This window comes from Athene noctua, chromosome 2 (genome assembly GCF_965140245.1).
Source record: "Athene noctua chromosome 2, bAthNoc1.hap1.1, whole genome shotgun sequence".
NCBI lineage: Eukaryota > Metazoa > Chordata > Aves > Strigiformes > Strigidae > Athene > Athene noctua.
The window spans coordinates 97,592,037-97,609,816 of NC_134038.1; the positions used below are offsets into that span (position 1 = coordinate 97,592,037).

Sequence of the window (17,780 nt, forward strand, 5' to 3'; positions counted from 1 at the left end):
AAAGATCAGAAATTGCTCAGTCCACCAAAAATCTCCCAAGAAATTCGAAGCATTTAATGTTTTTTATTCCCATAAGTAGGAATATCCTGACCCATGACAGACAGACAAACAGGTACTTATTTTGTGGGTAAGTAACTGAGATACAGTTACTGTAAAAGTGAGAAAACTCATGGGTTGAGATAAAGACATTTTAATAGGTAAAGCAAAAGTTACACACACAAGCAAAACAAAACAAGGAATTCATTCACCACTTCCCTTCAGCAGGCACGTGCTCAGCCATCTCCAGAAAAGCAGGGTTCCATGACATGTAACAGTGCCTTAGGAAGACCAACACCATTGTTCCGAACATCTCCCCTTCCTGCTTCTTCCCCCAGCTTTATGTGCTGAGCATGATGTCATATGGTCTGGGACATCCCTTTGGTCAGTTGGGGTCAGATGTCCTGGTTGTATCCCTTCCCAAGTTCTTCTGCACCCCAGCCTACTCCTTGGCAGGGTGGAGTGAGAAACAGAAAAGGCCTTGACTCTGTGCAAGCACTGCTCAGCAATAATGAAAATATCTCTGTATTATCAACACTGTTTTCAGCACAAATCCAAAACACAGCCCCATACCAGCTACTGTGAAGAAAGTTAACTCTATCCCAGCCAAAACCAGCACATGTATTGCAGGAGTTACTGGTGTTGCCAGTGGTTGGTGCTCATTTGTAAGACAATGGTCACAGACACCACTATAACTGTTTTGCCTGGTAGCATTTTGTTTGTTGCAGGTAATGTTAGAGCCTTGAATTGCCATAGTCCTGTGGGTATGAGTTGTGCTAAACTTTCTCCTCTGAATTTTTGGGTGTTGTGAGATTTAACCTCCTTATAGGCTCGGCAAAATACCTTTCAAGGAGGTTTAAAGGGTTGTATTTTTCTAATGCAGTGTGCTAGGGGACACAGGTAGTTGTGAATTTGCAGGTCAATTCCATTTTATCGATGGTTTGTTTTCAGTCTCAGCAACTGAATGGGTTGAATTGTGCCTGACTAATTTGGTGGCCTTTTACAATGGGATTACAGTACTGGTGGATAAAGGAAAACCAGCTGACATCATCTACCTGGATTTGTGCAAAGTTTTTGACACAGTCCCTCACAACATCCTTGTCTCTAATTGGGAGAGACATGGGTTTGACAGAGGGACCACTTGGTGGATAAGGAATTGGCTCGCTGATCACACTCAAAGTCAACGGTTAACGGCTCTATGTCCAAGGGGAGGGCAGTGACAAGTGGTATTCCTTGGGGATAGGTGTTTGGACCAGCACTGTTTAATATCTTTGTTGGAGACATGGGCTGTGGGATTGGATGCACCCTCAGCAAGTTTGCCAATGACACCAAGCTGTGCAGTGCACTCGATGCACTGGAGAGGAGGGATGTGCCATTCAGAGGGACTCTGACAGGCTTGAGAGGTGGGCCCATGCAAGTCTCACGAAGTTCAACAAGGCCAACTGCAAGTTCCTGCATAGGAGTTGGGGCAATCCCAAGCACAGATAGAGGTTGGGCAAAGAGTGGATCAAGAGTGGCCCTGTGGAGAAGGACTTGGAGTGGATGGAAAACTTACTATAAGCCAGCAATGTGTACTTGCAGCCCAGAAAGCCAACTGCATCCTGGGCTACCTCAAGAGAGGTGTGACCAGCAGGTGAAGGGGGGGGATTCTCTCCCTCTACTCATCTCTTGTGAGACCCCATCTGGAGTACTGCGTTCAGCTCTGGGACCCCCAACATAAGAAGGACATGGACCTGCTCGTGCAGGTCCAGAGGAGGCCATGAAGATGACTGGGGGGCTGGAACACCTCCTCCTGTGAGGACAGGCTGAGACAGTTGGGGTTGTTCAGCCCAGAGAAGAGAGGGCTCCAGGGAGACCTTATAGCAACCCTCCAGTACTTAAAGGGGACCTACAGGAAAGGTGGGGAGGGACCCTTTACCAGGGAGTGTAGTGATAGGACAAGGGGTAATGGTTTTAAACTGAAAGAGGGCTTCCATTGGTGCTTTCTTTCAGACCCAGTAGATCTTGAATTCTTTAAAATAACACAATTTTAGTAGGATAGATGGGGAGTGCTCTCTCTTCTGGTAAGAAGTGTGGTAGTGTTCCCAAGGAAAATGGGAGATGTGGGCTTGAGCTTTGTCAAGAGGAGGATGAAAGTGACCCTGTGGTTCTTCTGTCCCCCAAGTAAGTGTTCCACCTGTTCTAACAGAAAAGTCCTTGCATCTCATTCTACTGCCTCTGCTTTCTGAAAAGCACAAACTGTGCATCTTCTTCCTGCTTGCCGTTTAGGGTGGGTGAAATTTCCTTTCCTTCCAAGCTGAAGTTTCTTACTGGAGCAATTCCTGGTACTTGTGGAAAAATCTTCCTATAGGCCCAAGAAAAGTAAAATACCTGGTTTGCTTCTGCTGGCCCTGTTGTTCTCTTGGTTGGCTTTAGGTTGTGTTCCGCTTGTAGTGGCTGCTCTGAGTCCCATTTTGGAGCTGCTGAGTCTCCCCGTAGTGTGTGTGGTGCCCAGGACAGACCTGTGAGTTCTGCTCCAGTGTTTGGGTGCCCAGAAGTGAGGCACTGTAGTACTGTTTATTTGATTTAGCCTTGAATCTACATGTAATAAACACTTAAGAGATGGAAAATCCAGTGAGTAGTAAGAGCAATAAGGGATACACAAAACAGCTGATATCAGTGAAATCTAACAAGCCTTATTTTCTATAATTGCAGGGTTTATAGGAAGAGATTATGTAGCTATTGATAATGTAACCTGATGAAGTACTTTTGTTGCAAGTCAAAAAGCTTGTGTACTATGTTATAATACAGAAAATACTTGGTGTTTTGAGAGATTTCATATCAATAAAGGCATGGAGTGTGATGCATGCAGTGCAGTATAGTTTGCAGAGGTTAAAAAAATAGCTTTCAGATTTCAATCGGCATGAATAATTAAGGTTTTACGTCAAAATGTGGGGAAGTAAAAAGCAGGGTCCTAAAGGGATTGGACTTCCAAAGCTATTCTTTGTGCTTCTGTTCTGACAAGAGAAATAAATACACTGAGAAAGAGATCACAGCAGACAGCAGAGCCGTAGCACGGTCTGATACCTGTGCTGAAACGGGCCAACTGTAAAGGGGGAGAGATTCAGTTTACAGATACAATGCAAAGTGCTGCACACTGGGGAGTGGGAATAATTGGCAGGGGTTTGGAAAATGTGAGTGCTGCTTAGCATGCAAAGGAAAGCTACTGACAGCCTCTTCATGGCTCATAAACCCACTACACCAACTCAGTCAGTGCCATTGCAAATGCATACATCCAGTGGGAGCTGTTGTCAACCAAAGAGGTAATCATCCTTGCTTGGGAAGACTGCGTTTAGACTGCTGCATGCCATGCCTCGTCTTTCACTGAAAAACAGACTTTTGAGAAGTTAGGAAAAGTTTAAATGGGCAATTCAAATAGTAAAGGCAGGGCTGATGAAAATTAATTCCAGGTGCAAAGGGAAATAAAAGGGAAATAACTGAACAGATGATAATAGAAGAGCGGAAAACGAACCATTTTCCTGAAAGAAAAACAAGGTGGTTTTTTAATTGAAAGTGTTTGTGTTCAGGTAAAGAGAAGACATAAGTGCTCCGCAATTAGAGTAGTCGTTTAGGTTTCCTGTCATTTCAAAAAGACACATGATGCGTCTACATCTTGTATTGAACAAAGCTGCTAGAATAAGGTATTTCTTCACAGGCTGAAGTGAAGGATATTCAGAGTGCAGAGTTCAAAAGAAACCTTGCAACAGGCGTTTGTTGGAAAGTAATCTGCAGAAGAAAGACTGATTGTTTGTGGATTGGGGAATAAGGAGTATTATGTTGTTCTTCTTATTTATGGAAAGTTATTGTCATTAAATAAAATGGCACATTTAGTTAATCGCATCTTTAGGGCCAAGATAATTTTCAGCCTGTTACTACTGATTTGCACAAATACAGTAAAGCACAAAATCTACCTTTGTGAAGTAACTTGCCTGTTAAGATAATCATGTGTCTGATTATGAATGAGGAGTGTTAAGAAATGGTCTGAGAGAAAACCTAGTGTGATTACCAGTGAGGAAGGTAGTATTAAAGATCATGGGTGATACAGGTGGGCTTCAGCAATGAAAATGCTCTGTATACCTGAATGTGGTTGAGAGTGGGGTTTTTTTCTACAATGGAAGCTTGGGTATATTACATATCAGCAACATTATTAGATGCTGTGATTCCCAGGCAGACGAAACTGGCTGTCATTCTCTGGGAAAACTTAAGTTATGCTGTCTTTGGGAGGGCTTTTGATCTGTCTGCTACGCTTCTCAAATCCAGAAAGTAGGTGAGCTCTTACTGGACCTTCTGGAAACTGACACCCTACTGAAAGATGTGGGAAGCTCGTAAGAACATACAGAATAGGTCTGAAATGGCCCGGCCGCTTTCTTCTTGGACTGTTTGGAAGAACTGCTTTTCAAACTGCACTTCCTCAACCTGCTGATTTTGTCTGTCTCCATACAGTACATTACAGCCCACAAACCTCAAAGTGACTTTAAGCACAAAAAACCCTCTCAAGCTGAGAGTTGGCTTCAAATTGAAAAAAAAAAAAATGTGGGTAAGAGAAGAAATTAGCTTTTAGACCTTCTAATGTTTTAAATCTTCGTAGTATATTTCAATCATGTTTGTAAAATTTCTTTAACATCACCTAGATGCAAAATATTTTGCTTTGTGGAGCTTTTTCTCATTAAAACTAGAAGTGTTGCTTAAGTCCTTCAGTATATATGAACTTAAAATCTCTTAAGGCCTGCAGTAAAATGTTGAGAGCTGTCTCACAGCCAAACAGGGTGTGAAAAGCTCTCAGGTTTAGTCTCCCCATTGCTATTCTGAGATGACAGCTCGGACAGAAGAAAGTGGGAGGAGAGTGCAGCACCCTCTTGCCCTGAGTGCAGGTCCCAGCATCTCTCTGTGTCCCGGGAAGATGTTTCAGATTCTGGAAAAAATTCAGAACAAATGCCCAAAAGCACCAACTGTGACCCATAAACATCACATTTGTGGTACCAGCCTTAAGATGAGACCTCAGCAGTGTGACTGCAGGCACTAATGCACATGGCAGCATACCTCTTCCAGTTCAGCAGTCTGATCAAGCTGGGACTGCTTTCCTCTTTGAAGGCAAAACAAAACAAAAAAAAAAAGTGCAAGGTTGGTTTCCACTGGAGCAAGTACCACCTTTTTTGGGAACAGCAAGGGTGTGAAACCAGCCTACAGAGCCTGCTGTCAGCAGTGGGTGTCGCAGCCCACAGCCAGTCAATAGTCATTAAGAGCCAAAAAGGCAGAGAAACCTGGCCAACTCAAGTAAAAGATGCAGCAGTAAAGAAGAGTGCAGAAATCTGGCGTTTACTTCTCGCATCATGGTCTGCTTTTGTTCTTGCTGTATTAAAACTGTCATGGCTTTATGTTAATGTAGTTCATTCGTAGCCAGTGATTATTACGCTTTGAATTAGCAGTGCTCTTGAGAGTATTTTTCATGGAAAAAAAATGAGGTAGTCCTTCTGAGAAATAGGAGCAAGAGCAAAAAAGAGCTGTTACTTGCATTAGCTTGGAGCTGTTTGTGTTTGAAGAGAATGAAGGAGAAGGGCCATGTTCATGGCTGATGGAGAGCACAGCAGGACTCCCAGGGCACAGATCCATGTGAGAAATGATACTGAAATTCAGGGAAGACCAGTCAAAATATGGAAATGTTTTTGATGCTGTGTTTGGCTTTTAATGAACCCGCCCTTTGGGTAAATTCCTTTTGACTCTGGTGTTAGTTTTGCTTGACTGTGAATCCATACTCATTTACCCTGAATGCGAAAAGCTTCCTGGGGGCAGTGAGAACACAGCTGGTGTGGGACAAAGGGGATGTATGAGGAGAGAATCTTTAAGGGATGTCAGTTCTCCAGGGAATGGCCTCAGCAGTACCAGCTAGGACCAGCTCTCAAAGAGTTGTTGTTGCAACTCTGAGATTTAGTAAATAAGGCGCTGGGGTAGCAGAAATGGTGGCTCAGTGATGGGGAAAAGGAGAGAGGGTGAGCAGCAAGAGGAATTTTATTACGTTTCAGCTGTGGGTTTATGCAGCAGGAAGCCTAATTCAGCAGCAGTCGTGTGTATTCCCAGTTTGCTCAATGGGCTGCTTCTACACACTGTATCCCCAAGTAAGGCAGCAAAGGAAATACCAGCAGCCCATTACTTTTAGCAGCAACTCTAAAAGATCACAGCAGTGGAACACTGTGATCTTACATACTTTAACTAGAGGCATCTTAAAAATGAAGGCGGGGGAAAAGGCATGTTCCCTCTGGATCTGCGTGTAGAGGGAGGTGGTCTGCATCCCATGCTGGTCTTCAAAGCCCAGCAAGTTCCAGTGAAATCAGAAAGTATAAGGAAATTTCTGATTTCACCTTCTTTTTACCCCCATGGTTTGTTTACCATAACCAGGCAATTTCCAGCCTCAGTTCAGTATGTCCCAGACCCTGTACAGGGCAGAGTTTTGTAACAGGTTCTGTGCTTAAGAAGGTATTTCTCTAAGCAGTTGGGCACAAAGAGCTGGAACAAAATGAAATGCTTTGGCCAGATTACCTTTTTTTCCTTCTGCTTTAAGTGGAAAGATGTTCTCGGAAATGTCTTTGTCTCCATTACCCCAAAGAATAGTTCTTTTTAACCATTTCCACTGAAACACGGGCTGTCTGCCTTGCTGACTACCTTTTTTTTCTCTGGAAAGTTATAGGCAGCTGTGTCTGGAAGTGATATTTTACAGGAAGAAGGATTGTGTTGCCAATGATAAAAGCAAACAAAAGAGCAATAACAAAATAACCAACCTTCTTGCAAAAACCTGAGGGGCTCAAATAGCATTTCAGTTTGGAGTTCTGATAATGAAACCTCCTTTGTGTTAGAAATTTGTCTCTGGCTGTTCCCATGAAAACCAACCTAAATTCAGCACACTTAAAGCCTTGGAAAAATTTCCATTGAGACATGTAAGAATTTGCCAGCCAAAATCTCTGGTGGTTCTGTCACTGTGGAGTGGGTGTGCTCATCCCTTCAGAGCAATGTTTTTGCTGAGGTACCTGAGCCCATGCTTATGGCTGAGGTTAGTGCTTAATATACTACAGATGAAATAGAAACAGTGGGCTGCTGTCTTCAGAGTGGGAGGGGTGACGATCTGTGTCCTGTCTTTATGAATCCAGACTCTATGTGTGCAAACCACTCAAATCAGTTTTACTGGCAGTGTCGCATTACAACACAAGCCTGGGAAATGGTATCCCTTAAAAAAAAAAAACAGCAACAACTTAAACCCACAAAACCCCCTCATGTATGCTGACTGAATTACGCAGATGATTTTTTTAGGGAGAGAGAGTGCACGCTTCAGCCCAAGGCCGGGAGAGTTTATTGCAGCCCTGGCATCTGTGTCATGGAGAGACCCTCTCTCCTGGGCTACTGGTACCTTCCCTGTGTCAATTATTTCCTTTGTGATCCTGCCTTACCTCTCTCTGTGCCTCTATTTCTCAAAACTATCAGCATACATTTTCCCTGCAAATGTGAGGGGAGGACTATGCAGTGTGACTGCGCCAAGTGACCACCCCCAGACTTCTCTTGCTGTCATCAGGGAAAACTTTTTTTAAGTATTGAGACTATCATGATGTATTACAGTGTAAATGTTGCAGAAAGCTGACTTTTTTTTAACAACAGAAGCTCAGTGAAAACCTGTAATCCCCCTAGGGAATTCAGTCTTAAGTGTGGAATTAAAATTCTCCAAGTCCCTGTGTTAAAAGTAAGTATAAGAATTGGAGGGGAATGAGTGAGCAGAAAAATGGGACTAGAAGGAACCTTCTGAATTTTTAGCACACCTGTTACTAGGAAGTTCTTAATTCAGCCCCTTTTGTAACCCAGGCAGTTTCAATGGGCACAGTAACTATACCAGAGAGTCATTATTTATCTCTTTGCTCTTGATAAATATTAGTTCATGGAAATGTCTCTTTCCATTGAAAAAAAAAAAAAAAAAAACAACTTGAAATATTTCTTTTAAGTAGTATTGTGTCATTTTTTTGGAGCTTTCTCTTCCCCAGTCTCTGTCATGCTTCCCCAGGAATGGCTGGTGGATGGATTGCCAGCTGTCTAGAGCAATGCAGAAAAATTTGTTAAAGATTATAACTTGAGTATTGTAATAATCCATATTCCTTTTGAATCTGATTGTTAATACTCATCTTTACAGTACATTATGGATTCCACTGAAAGGAAAGAAAATGTTAAAACAATGACTACAGTTTTTTCCCTTTTTTCCTTTTCTCTGTAACCATGGAAAATTTTGACCATCTGTGTGATTCTCATAATTTATTAAAGCATTTATTTCACTTCCCCCTTCCCTTTTTTTTTTTTTCTCTCATTTTCTTGCTGAAACTACAGCTGAGGAAGTGGAAAGACTGGCTGCAATGCGTTCAGATTCTCTAGTACCTGGGACTCACACGCCTCCGATCAGAAGGAGAAGCAAATTTGCCACTCTAGGAAGGCTTTTTAAGCCATGGAAATGGAGGAAGAAGAAGAGTGAAAAATTTAAGCACACTTCAGCAGGTAATAGTTGTGGTCGGGCTGGTTTGTTAATGTGGAACTGTTTGCTCAACAAGGCTAAAAATCTGTAATGCATCCCCAATTTCTACATGTTTTTAAAAGTTGAAGCTTGGCTTGGAGAGATTTCTCAGATTCTAAGAAATTTTTGTTACCAGCTTTTACTCTTAGAAAACCTCAAACAACGTATTGGGTGCACTACAGTTATAGCAGCGGCTCACCAAAGCTGTATATTCAGGTTCTGCTCCTTGAGCTAGAGGGTAACAAGAGGTTACAGGTAAAGGAAATGGCGGTATGAAAAGACAATGCTAGTGGAGGATTTAGTCACATTCAAACTCCTGTAAGAGCTAAGAGAAGAGTGAGAAAAATACATGACAAAGGAGTTGACACTGTATTGAGTAACTTGTGTAACCATAAATTATTTGTTCCATTGGGCAGGAAAGATGTGTCACTTGTTTTCTGAGAAAAACAAATCTCTCTTTCTGCCACATCTCTCCTTCTACCATCGCTTTCTAACACTCCTAGTTTTAAGGCTCTTTTTAATTAAAAAAATAAGTATGGAAAACTGCAAAAACATGGTTTTATGTTGTAAATCGATCTAACAAGAATCCCAGATCCAGGTGTCGATGCACATGGTAGAAGTTTTAACCTGGCGTGTTTGTTTTTAAGCTTTGTGATTTATTTAGACAGTTTATTTTTCTTTGTTCTTCCACCATGACTAATAATTACTCCACGTGGTTTTGCAAGTCTTGAGCCTGGATTATCTGTGAGAAAACATGACTTTTCTTCTGATTTCTTATTGTTCTCACTAGACCTAGAAAGCAAGCAGTGATGATTTTGCTCCTTTAAGTGCCAGAAGAAGCTTGAGTTACAGCCTAGTTGCTCTCTGACCTGTTTATTGCACAGTAGAAGCTTTCAGAGAGGGGTTGACTGTACCTTCTGGCACCTCGAAGCCTGTACTCCTGAAAATAGCCCATAATTGCACAAGAAGTCTCATTTAGCTAAGTGCAAATTCTTGCATGAGGTTAAATGCAAAATAGGGGTTTTCACGGTTCATACGTGAAGGTGCTCTTTACTGTGTGCTGTTTAAGCTGCTCTCTGATTCGTCAGGCAAAGGCTGATGAACTAGATTAGATGGCTGTATTACTCTGAGTGATGATTGTATTTTTTGATTTCACAGCTGAGAACCTATTGTCACCAAAAATGACATGTTTCTGCGAAATAAAAGGCTTGTCTTTCATGTTCTCTATCAGTCAGAACCATAGTGCAGTGTAGCAGGATTTCCATGAAAATCATACAGCTCTTAGGGATACATGGATGCAGTGGCAACAATTACTTTGAAGCTAGTTCCAGCATGCTGGGTTAGTTGGTTACAACTAGGAGGATAACCATGGCAGTTCAGGACCTACCATGGATTGCAAAAGCCTAGTATTTGTATGGTTTATTCAGCTGTGGAAGCTGAGGCTGAGCATACTGCTGTGGTTTGACTGATTAGTTTGAAGCTGGCTTGAATAAACCTGCTTGGTCTGCTCTGGGCGTTAAAAGAAGCGTTACGTAGATTTGCCCCATTTACCAAAACATTTGGAAAGTACACAGTGATTAAAAACAGAGTAAAAACATGTATTTCATCATCTCAGAGGAATAAGAAGCTTTACCAGACAATGCCAGCATATCTCCTCCCCTAGTAAGAGGGACTTCAGTGTCTGAAAAACTAATTTAAAAGCTGGGTCTCCAGGTTGCAGAAAGATTTGTCGATTGCAGTACTGGGTTTTATCTCAGTTGAATCCAAAAACTAACTTCTTTTTTTTTTAAAAAAAAAAAAAAAATCATTTCTAGTAAGCTAACAGTATCCTGCAGCTGCTCTGCAAAATTGGTATTCCTGTCAGCTCCCCTGCTACTAACTGCAGCAAAATTGACAAGGCTGTCAAATTTGCAGAGCACCCTGCAGGAGGCAGGGGGAGAGGTTTACTTCTGAACTGTACGAGAGCTGGGGAACCCACAGTTTCTATCATCCCCAACACCAGGGAACAGGAATCCACCAGGATCCTACCAGACCCCCATGGCAATTCAGCAGCATTGGCTGAACCTAGAATGTGTAATACAAAAGATTTTACATGCAGAAAACTATCATTTTCCTGCCAGCATTTCCATGACCTCTCATCTAATACCTCTGATCTCACTGAGAAAATATATTTAATTTTTATAATAAATCAAAGGACAAGCTTGTGAGATGGCATAATGAGAGCCAGCATGAAACTTCATAATATAGGCTTATTTTCTTCTAGTGGACTGATAAATGTGTCGCCTGGAAAAAAAAATTCCCATTAGTGTCCTACAGGCATGCCCCCAAGCTTTCCCACCTGCATAGAACATCAGTAATTATCAAAAAAATAAATACTAATACAAGTATTTTATTAGGCTCTTATTTGCTGCAACAATAGATTCAATTATTTTTAATGTCAAAAATGGTAAGGGTTGAAACACATGACCTTATCTGTTTAAACTTCTTTTGAAATTAATGGGAGGTTTTTTCTGGGAGAGAACTGGAAGAAAGAGAGAGTCAGGCTGATATTTAAGGTTGAAAGGTTGCCTTTTTCTTGAGATTTCCAAGTGCTAACATTTTGTATCCGTATCTTTATCAGACTGAAAGCTCTGATTATTTATTCAGAGATTAATGCTTTAAATCATAATTAAGTGGTCAGTGGACAAAAAATCTTTTTAGATAATAGAAAAAGTTATTTTCTGACACCTGGTAGTTGCATAAGATGAGATAGAAATTCTGTAATTTTACTGATGGAGGATCTTACTGTTATGCTTATTATAGAAGTTCAGCACATCAATATTCACATTGGGATGTTGTAGCATAACAAGTCCCCCATCCTCCATCTTCATTATTGTATTGTCACTGACAAGCAGAAGTTAAAAGATAGCATGTGTTTCATATACTTCAGGTGTTTATAGGTTACGTTAGCTTTGATAACCCCATAGCAACTAAGCAGAAAGGTTCAAAACCTGTCATTGTCTTGGTGCTGACTTAGACATGAAGGTGAAAGTCATGGTTTTTGATGCAGACATCTAATGACTTTGCATTACAGTTGGTCTATCTCTGAGCATCATCATTAGGTATTTTGTAGAGCGGCCAGAGCAGGTAGAAGAGATCACGCTATGGGGTGGTCTGCTGCCGATGGTAAGCACCAGGTGAGCCTGCATCTGGGGTCTGATTTGAGCAACATCTTCTTCTGGAAGGTGGAGTGTTGAGGTTGTTCAAGGTATGCCTCGTGAGTGACAGATGGCTTCAATGCGTGGACAGGCTCAATCTCCAAGCAAAAGGGAAGGGAGATTATACTGTGTGAGGGATTCCAGTATACCACAGCAGGGCCAGAAACAAGTTAATTCTCACGGTAATCCTCCTCTTGGACAGAAGTGAAGCTCCCCCAATGCAAAGCGTTTTTCAGTGTCAGGACTGCAAATCATTTTACCACAGAACACCCTAATGAAAGTTCTTTGGACACTGCAACTCCCACAGTACAATAGAAATGCTTCTGACAGTGAAGTTTTATATACGGGGAGTTAGACAAAGAAATTAAACTCAGCCACAGTTGTTATTCATGCTATAGTCAAAAGTGTGGTGTATTTTTTTTAACTCGCCTAAAATTTCATCTTGCACAGAAAGTGTGGAAACCTCTATTGCCATGGAGGGCTGAGGGCCCCTCACGGCAATGATAAAGCTGACAGTTCTGGCTTTGGGAGCACAGGCAAACTTCTAAATGGCAAGATTATATCAGTTGATGGGATGGTTTCTCATGCCTGATAAGGAGCCCTCTCACTTATGGCAGAAGAAAACAGGAAGAAACAGTGAGTTTTCTTTGGCTGGATGCAGCTGGGATGGCTCCAGTAGCCTGCACAAGGTTTTTAAAGCCACACTGGGCTGTCTGAGAATCAGCAAAGCCAATAGCAAGAGAGAAGGCTGACTGTCTCCCCAGCCAGACCGTTGTCATTAATACCTTGATCTTGTTCTGCTTGCCTTGATGTGAATTTGAAAATAGTTCCTGGGTGTGCTGTTGTTTTCTTGCCGGGCCATACATGTACTGGTGAAATGTCATTTCCTGGCCGTGTTTTGGAGAAGGAAGTGATTCTGAAATGAAGAAGCCTGAGGGAAGATGGGTTCTTCTCTTGCTTGAAATATTATTGAAGCTTTTTATCACTGTGTTCATCAAGAGACAAGTGCTTGCAACCTTTCAGCTGCTTCTAGGAGTCTGAATAGGGGAAAATGTCTTGTTTTGCCATTTCACATCTCTGGTGACCTTCATTTTAAAGAATTGATGTGTCTGTCTTCCTCCATCCTTGCTCCTCAAGTTGTAGTGCTCAGGCAGAGGGGAGGAGGAAGCCTGTAACTTGGACTCTGAGGAAACTGATTGAAATGAGAAGAGTAAAGCAGCAGATGGTGAGAAATTAAGGTGATGTGGAGAAAGCTCGGATGTAAGTAGGAGAGGTAAGGGATTCAGCAACATTTGAGTTGGGTACATAGGCACCCTGTACAATGAGCAAAGTCCCAATGTCAGAAGAAAGCTCCACAGCTGCTCTGTTGCCAAGTAGACAGTTATCTGAGACAATCAGTAATATTAAAGAGAGAAAAGGAAATCTGTTGCACTCAGCCTCTCCTTCTAGGTACTTTTAAACCTCCATTTGTGTTCCAGATCCCCCTCCAAGAAATACTGCCAACTTCTTCCACAGGGCAGTGAGGACAGATCAGTCCCCCAGTGCTACAGCTCCCGTCCCCACAACCCATGGGTAAGCTAGTGAGCCATGTCCTGTTCTGTGGGCAAAGAATGACATGACAGTGACTTCCTAGCCTTGTGCTTGGGGTGCCCTCCTGAGAAGAGGGAAGACCTGCTCCTGCTTCATTTAAATCTTCATTTGCTTAGTATAAAATTGTGAGGTTGGTGTTCAGGAACCCGTCTCAGTGTGTAGGACTGGGGAGTTTGAAGGGATAAAGACTGGGGCTGAACAGAGTAGACCAGGATATCAGAAGAGCCAAGATGTAAATCAGTGTGAGACAGGCATCATCAGTTGGGTCAGGGAAGGTTGGACTAGGACTTTCAGGGCAGGTTTGTCAGTTGACCTGCTGCTCAAGGGCCTTAGAACTCTCTTAATAGTTGTCTGTACAGAGGATGACAATCTTCTCTTGCGAGCAGTTACTCTGTTAAACTAGAATAGCTGAGGTCTGCATGCTAAATGTAAAGATTGAAGCCCGATAGTGTAGACAGTGCCTCAGAAGGGAGCGGTTTGCTTTTTAGGGAGGACATACATGCTTTTCCATTTACTTTCACTCTCACTCAAGCCATTTAAAGAAAATCAAGTGTGCCAAAACAAAATCCATTCATGCAGCCTTTAGCTGCCCCACTCTCAGAATCTGCATTAAAACAGCCATTCATTTTATGCTCAAATGTTGTTTTTTTCACTTGCTAAGTCTTGGTGCTTTGGTGTATCCAACCAGAGATCTTTAAAATGTGCTCTATAAAAATGCATATGTCAATGTGTTTATATAAGTTAAGTCTCCCAGTCAGCAGAGGGATTGTTTAAATTTGGCAACACTTACAGGCAAGGCCTTTCAGTGTTTCTGATGAATAACAAGAAGAAAACAAAATGTGGGAAATCTGTGCAGTTGGAGGAACTGCTATTCATAAACCATACCCAGATCATTTTATTCCTACTGCTGATTATTTCTAACTGCAATAGGTAAATATTTTGAACTTTGTTTTCCAGAATATTCCCATCAGTAGAAATTCAATAATGTGTTGCCAGTGCTGCTCTTAAACCTTCAGACTCCCTTTTGCGTTGCCAGTGATTGCCTCTCGTGTTTTCTCATGTAAAACTCTTGGGCTGTTAAATAGTCATGCTATTTGGGTGAGACTTTTGTCTTGGGAAGCAAAGGAGAAGCACAACCTGCAGACATGCCTGCAGCCTTGCCGCTGCCTGTACTTTTGAGGAGGTGTTCTAGGGAGAAGATATTTTGGTTGCTTTTTCCAAGTGCCTACCAGGTTATTGAAATCTATCTACAAAGGTCCTATTTTCAGCCTGTACTTTGAAAGCTGTGGTTTTGTTTGGATCGGTGGCTAATAACTGTGTTTTAAAACACTTTATAGTCCCATTCTATTCTCCTCAATTTTGTTTAATAACTGCTGTGATCCCATGTGAAATGTATTAATATTTCAGTTCCAATTCCTCTCATACTTTTAGGCCAGACTATCTCTAGGTTTAGGTATGGAGAACTGAGGTAATTACGGTTTTTCTTCCTTCACCCTCTTATTCTGATTACTTGAAAATGTAATTCTGAATAGGCAGTTAAGAAAGAGAGCGGGGTCTCTCCTGGAGTGTAACTGGGTCTGAAGTTACCCTGAAGCCTGAAAATACCTGAAAATCCTGTTCTCATCCATGACAAAGCCTCTTAATAAGACTGTATAATACCCCCAATGGTCCTTTTGATGTGAGACAGTGGGCAGGCAATATGGACGCTGGTCCGAGCCAGGTATTTTTGCTGTGTTAGAGCAGCTCATAGAGCATTAATGCATTGCTCAAAATCACTGACCATTTCCAAGATGTTCGGAGAGGAGAGAGAAACGGTACATAAAACTTAGTCCAGATTTCCAAACAAGAGCTCCGGTTTTATTAAAACCAGCAATACAACCACTTTTCAAAGTTACTAAGTGTTTCTTGGTTCACTGTTCAGTGTAAATTTTGAGAGGGGTGCAAATTCTCTGAAGAAAAGCACCATTTTGCAGGAACTTGGGCTGTTCACAAAAGCACATTGACTTAAGCAAATATTTTTATCTGAAGGAAATTCCAGAAAATAAGCATATTATATTTCAGTATTTTCTAGGTGAATCATAGAAGCATTTTTATTCAAATTTACATTACTGTTTCAAATTTTCAAATTCAAAGATATTAACAAGTGTAGCTAAAAATTTGAATTCCAAATATAAAATGACCTGACAGACAGGAAAAGGTATTTTAAATCTGCTGAAATATTACACTGCTTGAGCTCAAGGACTGAATAAAAAATTGAAATCCATTTTCAGTTTTATTTTTTGCTTTGATCTGAAATTGCACACTTGATGGATTCTTAATTTTGCAAGTAAAAAAAATTATATTCTAGATCTAAATGCAGATTGCCCATTGCTTCTCTTTGCATGCACTAACACTTTCTTAATGTCTTTTGAGAAGCTGGCCAGAGCTTGCGCCAGAATTCTTGCAAAACTATAGGCAACTTTTTAAAAATCTGACCTTTTGCCTTTCTATAGAGAGGGAGCAAAACTAACCTGTGTATCTTCTTACTGCAGTGGAACCAAAGATCCACAGAGATTTTTAAAGCCAGTGGTCATTTTCAGCCCGAAGTGTATGGTGTCAGAAGGGACTTCATAACAAAGGAAAGCAGTGGGTGATGTTTACTTCTTTATTGCTGGAATTATAAATTATCAGTATGCTTAGATTTGCCATTTGAAGCAGATTAAAATAATTCAAACGCATTTGGAAGTTGCAGATCTGATTTTTACACAGAAGGCAGTTAAAGCAGTTGTCTGTTTTTACATTGGAATTGCAAAATGGAAGCTCCTGGTTCAAAAATGAGGCCTGTAATCACTCCCCTGGGACCATGTATTCCACTACAGAGCAACATCCTTGTGTCTTCCTGAGATCTGCTGCAGAACATTTCCAGGGTTTAAGAAGTGGACTTTGCTTAGCTGGACTGAAAAATGCATTTTCGGATTATTCTAGCCTTGTGCCAGCTATAATGGAACGTGTGGGACGAGGCCCTTAAATGTGTCACTTCTTACAGGAAAGGGATGTTTAATGAGGCCGTTTGGTTTTTATGCTAATTACATTTCCAGCTGCTCTGAAGATTATACAAGGCCGCCCAAACTGTAATGCTGCAAGATAATTCTACAACAATGCATTCCTGTTAAAATAATAGAATAATACAATTAATCCATTAGAGAATTTACAGCTAATTTTGAGGATTGAAAAATAGATGCTGTTAATATCATAAGCTTCTGCATGGTATATGGATTAGAGAACAGTATTTGTTGGGGGTGTTTTAAGAAGTGTTTTACCAGCAATTCAGCAATAATGGAATATCTGGTTGGGGGAGAGAGAACGAGCGTGTTTGGAAGAAGCTCATTCTTGTGTAAATAATTGTTGTATATTCTCAGCTGCTATTGCCATGACTCATGAATGTACAGTCTTCATCAGTCTGGATCCTTACAGATTATTTTAGAATGCTTTCTTTTAACAACAAAATGTGTTGAAGATGCTTTTTATTTTTAGATTACATTTGAAGCATGGAAATTAATTTCTCTGACTGATGGCATTTATTCTTCAGATTTTCACTGCCCTTTGGAAAGATACACAAGAAAATAGCAACATTTCACAGTGACATGGAGCCATGAGGCATCTGGTCTATCATGAGAACAAAGACAGCAATCATGGGCAGCTGTAGCGCCAGGTTATCCCAGTGACCCAAAAAAGCGGCAGGTCCTGTCAGGCAGGATGCTGGCTGGTCACAGGATCCCGCTTCTAAGCAACTCATGCCACCGGTCATTTTTATTATTCCATCAAAGAAACAGCCTTTGAATATTGCCATGCAAATTTGTCATCAGTCAGTAATCTATGTTGTGCAAGTGCATGTCTTGAGACTCAGCAGTCTACCGGCAGCACCGCAGAGGCTGGGTGCTTCAGCTGGTGAAATCTGCTCAGTGACTCCACCAGTGCCCCCACGCTTTGGTCAAAGGTGAGCCTGGTCTTCTCACTCCCAGAACAACAGGGAGGAAACCCTCCCCTGCTGTTAAGAGACTGCTGCCAGGTAGTTTACAAAATGGAAATTTGTTAGATGTCTTCACTTTCACAACTAAGCATTGTTAAGGAAATTTTTTTCCTAGAATACTGTTTTGCTCTCACTTAGTGTTTCTCGCAATGGGAAAATGAAGCAGGAATCCCTGAGGCCAGAGGTACCTCGAGTGAGCCCTACTGTGTTAGTTCTTATTAGGGCTTGTTTATACGTTGTAACTTGAATTATTTAAACCATAAATATGAAACATTAGTTATATCACCGTAAACCCTTGGGTGGATGTTTATTCAGTTCATAAACTCATTCATTTTATTTTAATTAATTAAGACCAGTTCAGTTCTGAATTAAA

The 17,780-nt window shown here is 41.3% G+C and overlaps 1 protein-coding gene across 5 annotated transcripts in view; it reads left to right on the forward strand.

Annotated features, from left to right (window-relative positions):
• Nucleotides 1-17,780, forward strand: part of PHACTR1 (phosphatase and actin regulator 1) — a 303,617-nt gene that overhangs the window by 165,584 nt on the left and 120,253 nt on the right. For 4 of the 5 annotated variants that reach the window (XM_074899680.1, XM_074899683.1, XM_074899679.1 and 1 more), the window contains exon 2: nt 8,431-8,595. The exons of the other annotated variant lie outside the window; for it this stretch is intronic. In XM_074899680.1, the coding sequence (XP_074755781.1) occupies nt 8,431-8,595 (165 nt within the window). The remainder of the gene's footprint in view (nt 1-8,430; nt 8,596-17,780) is intronic. 5 annotated transcript variants of the gene reach the window in all.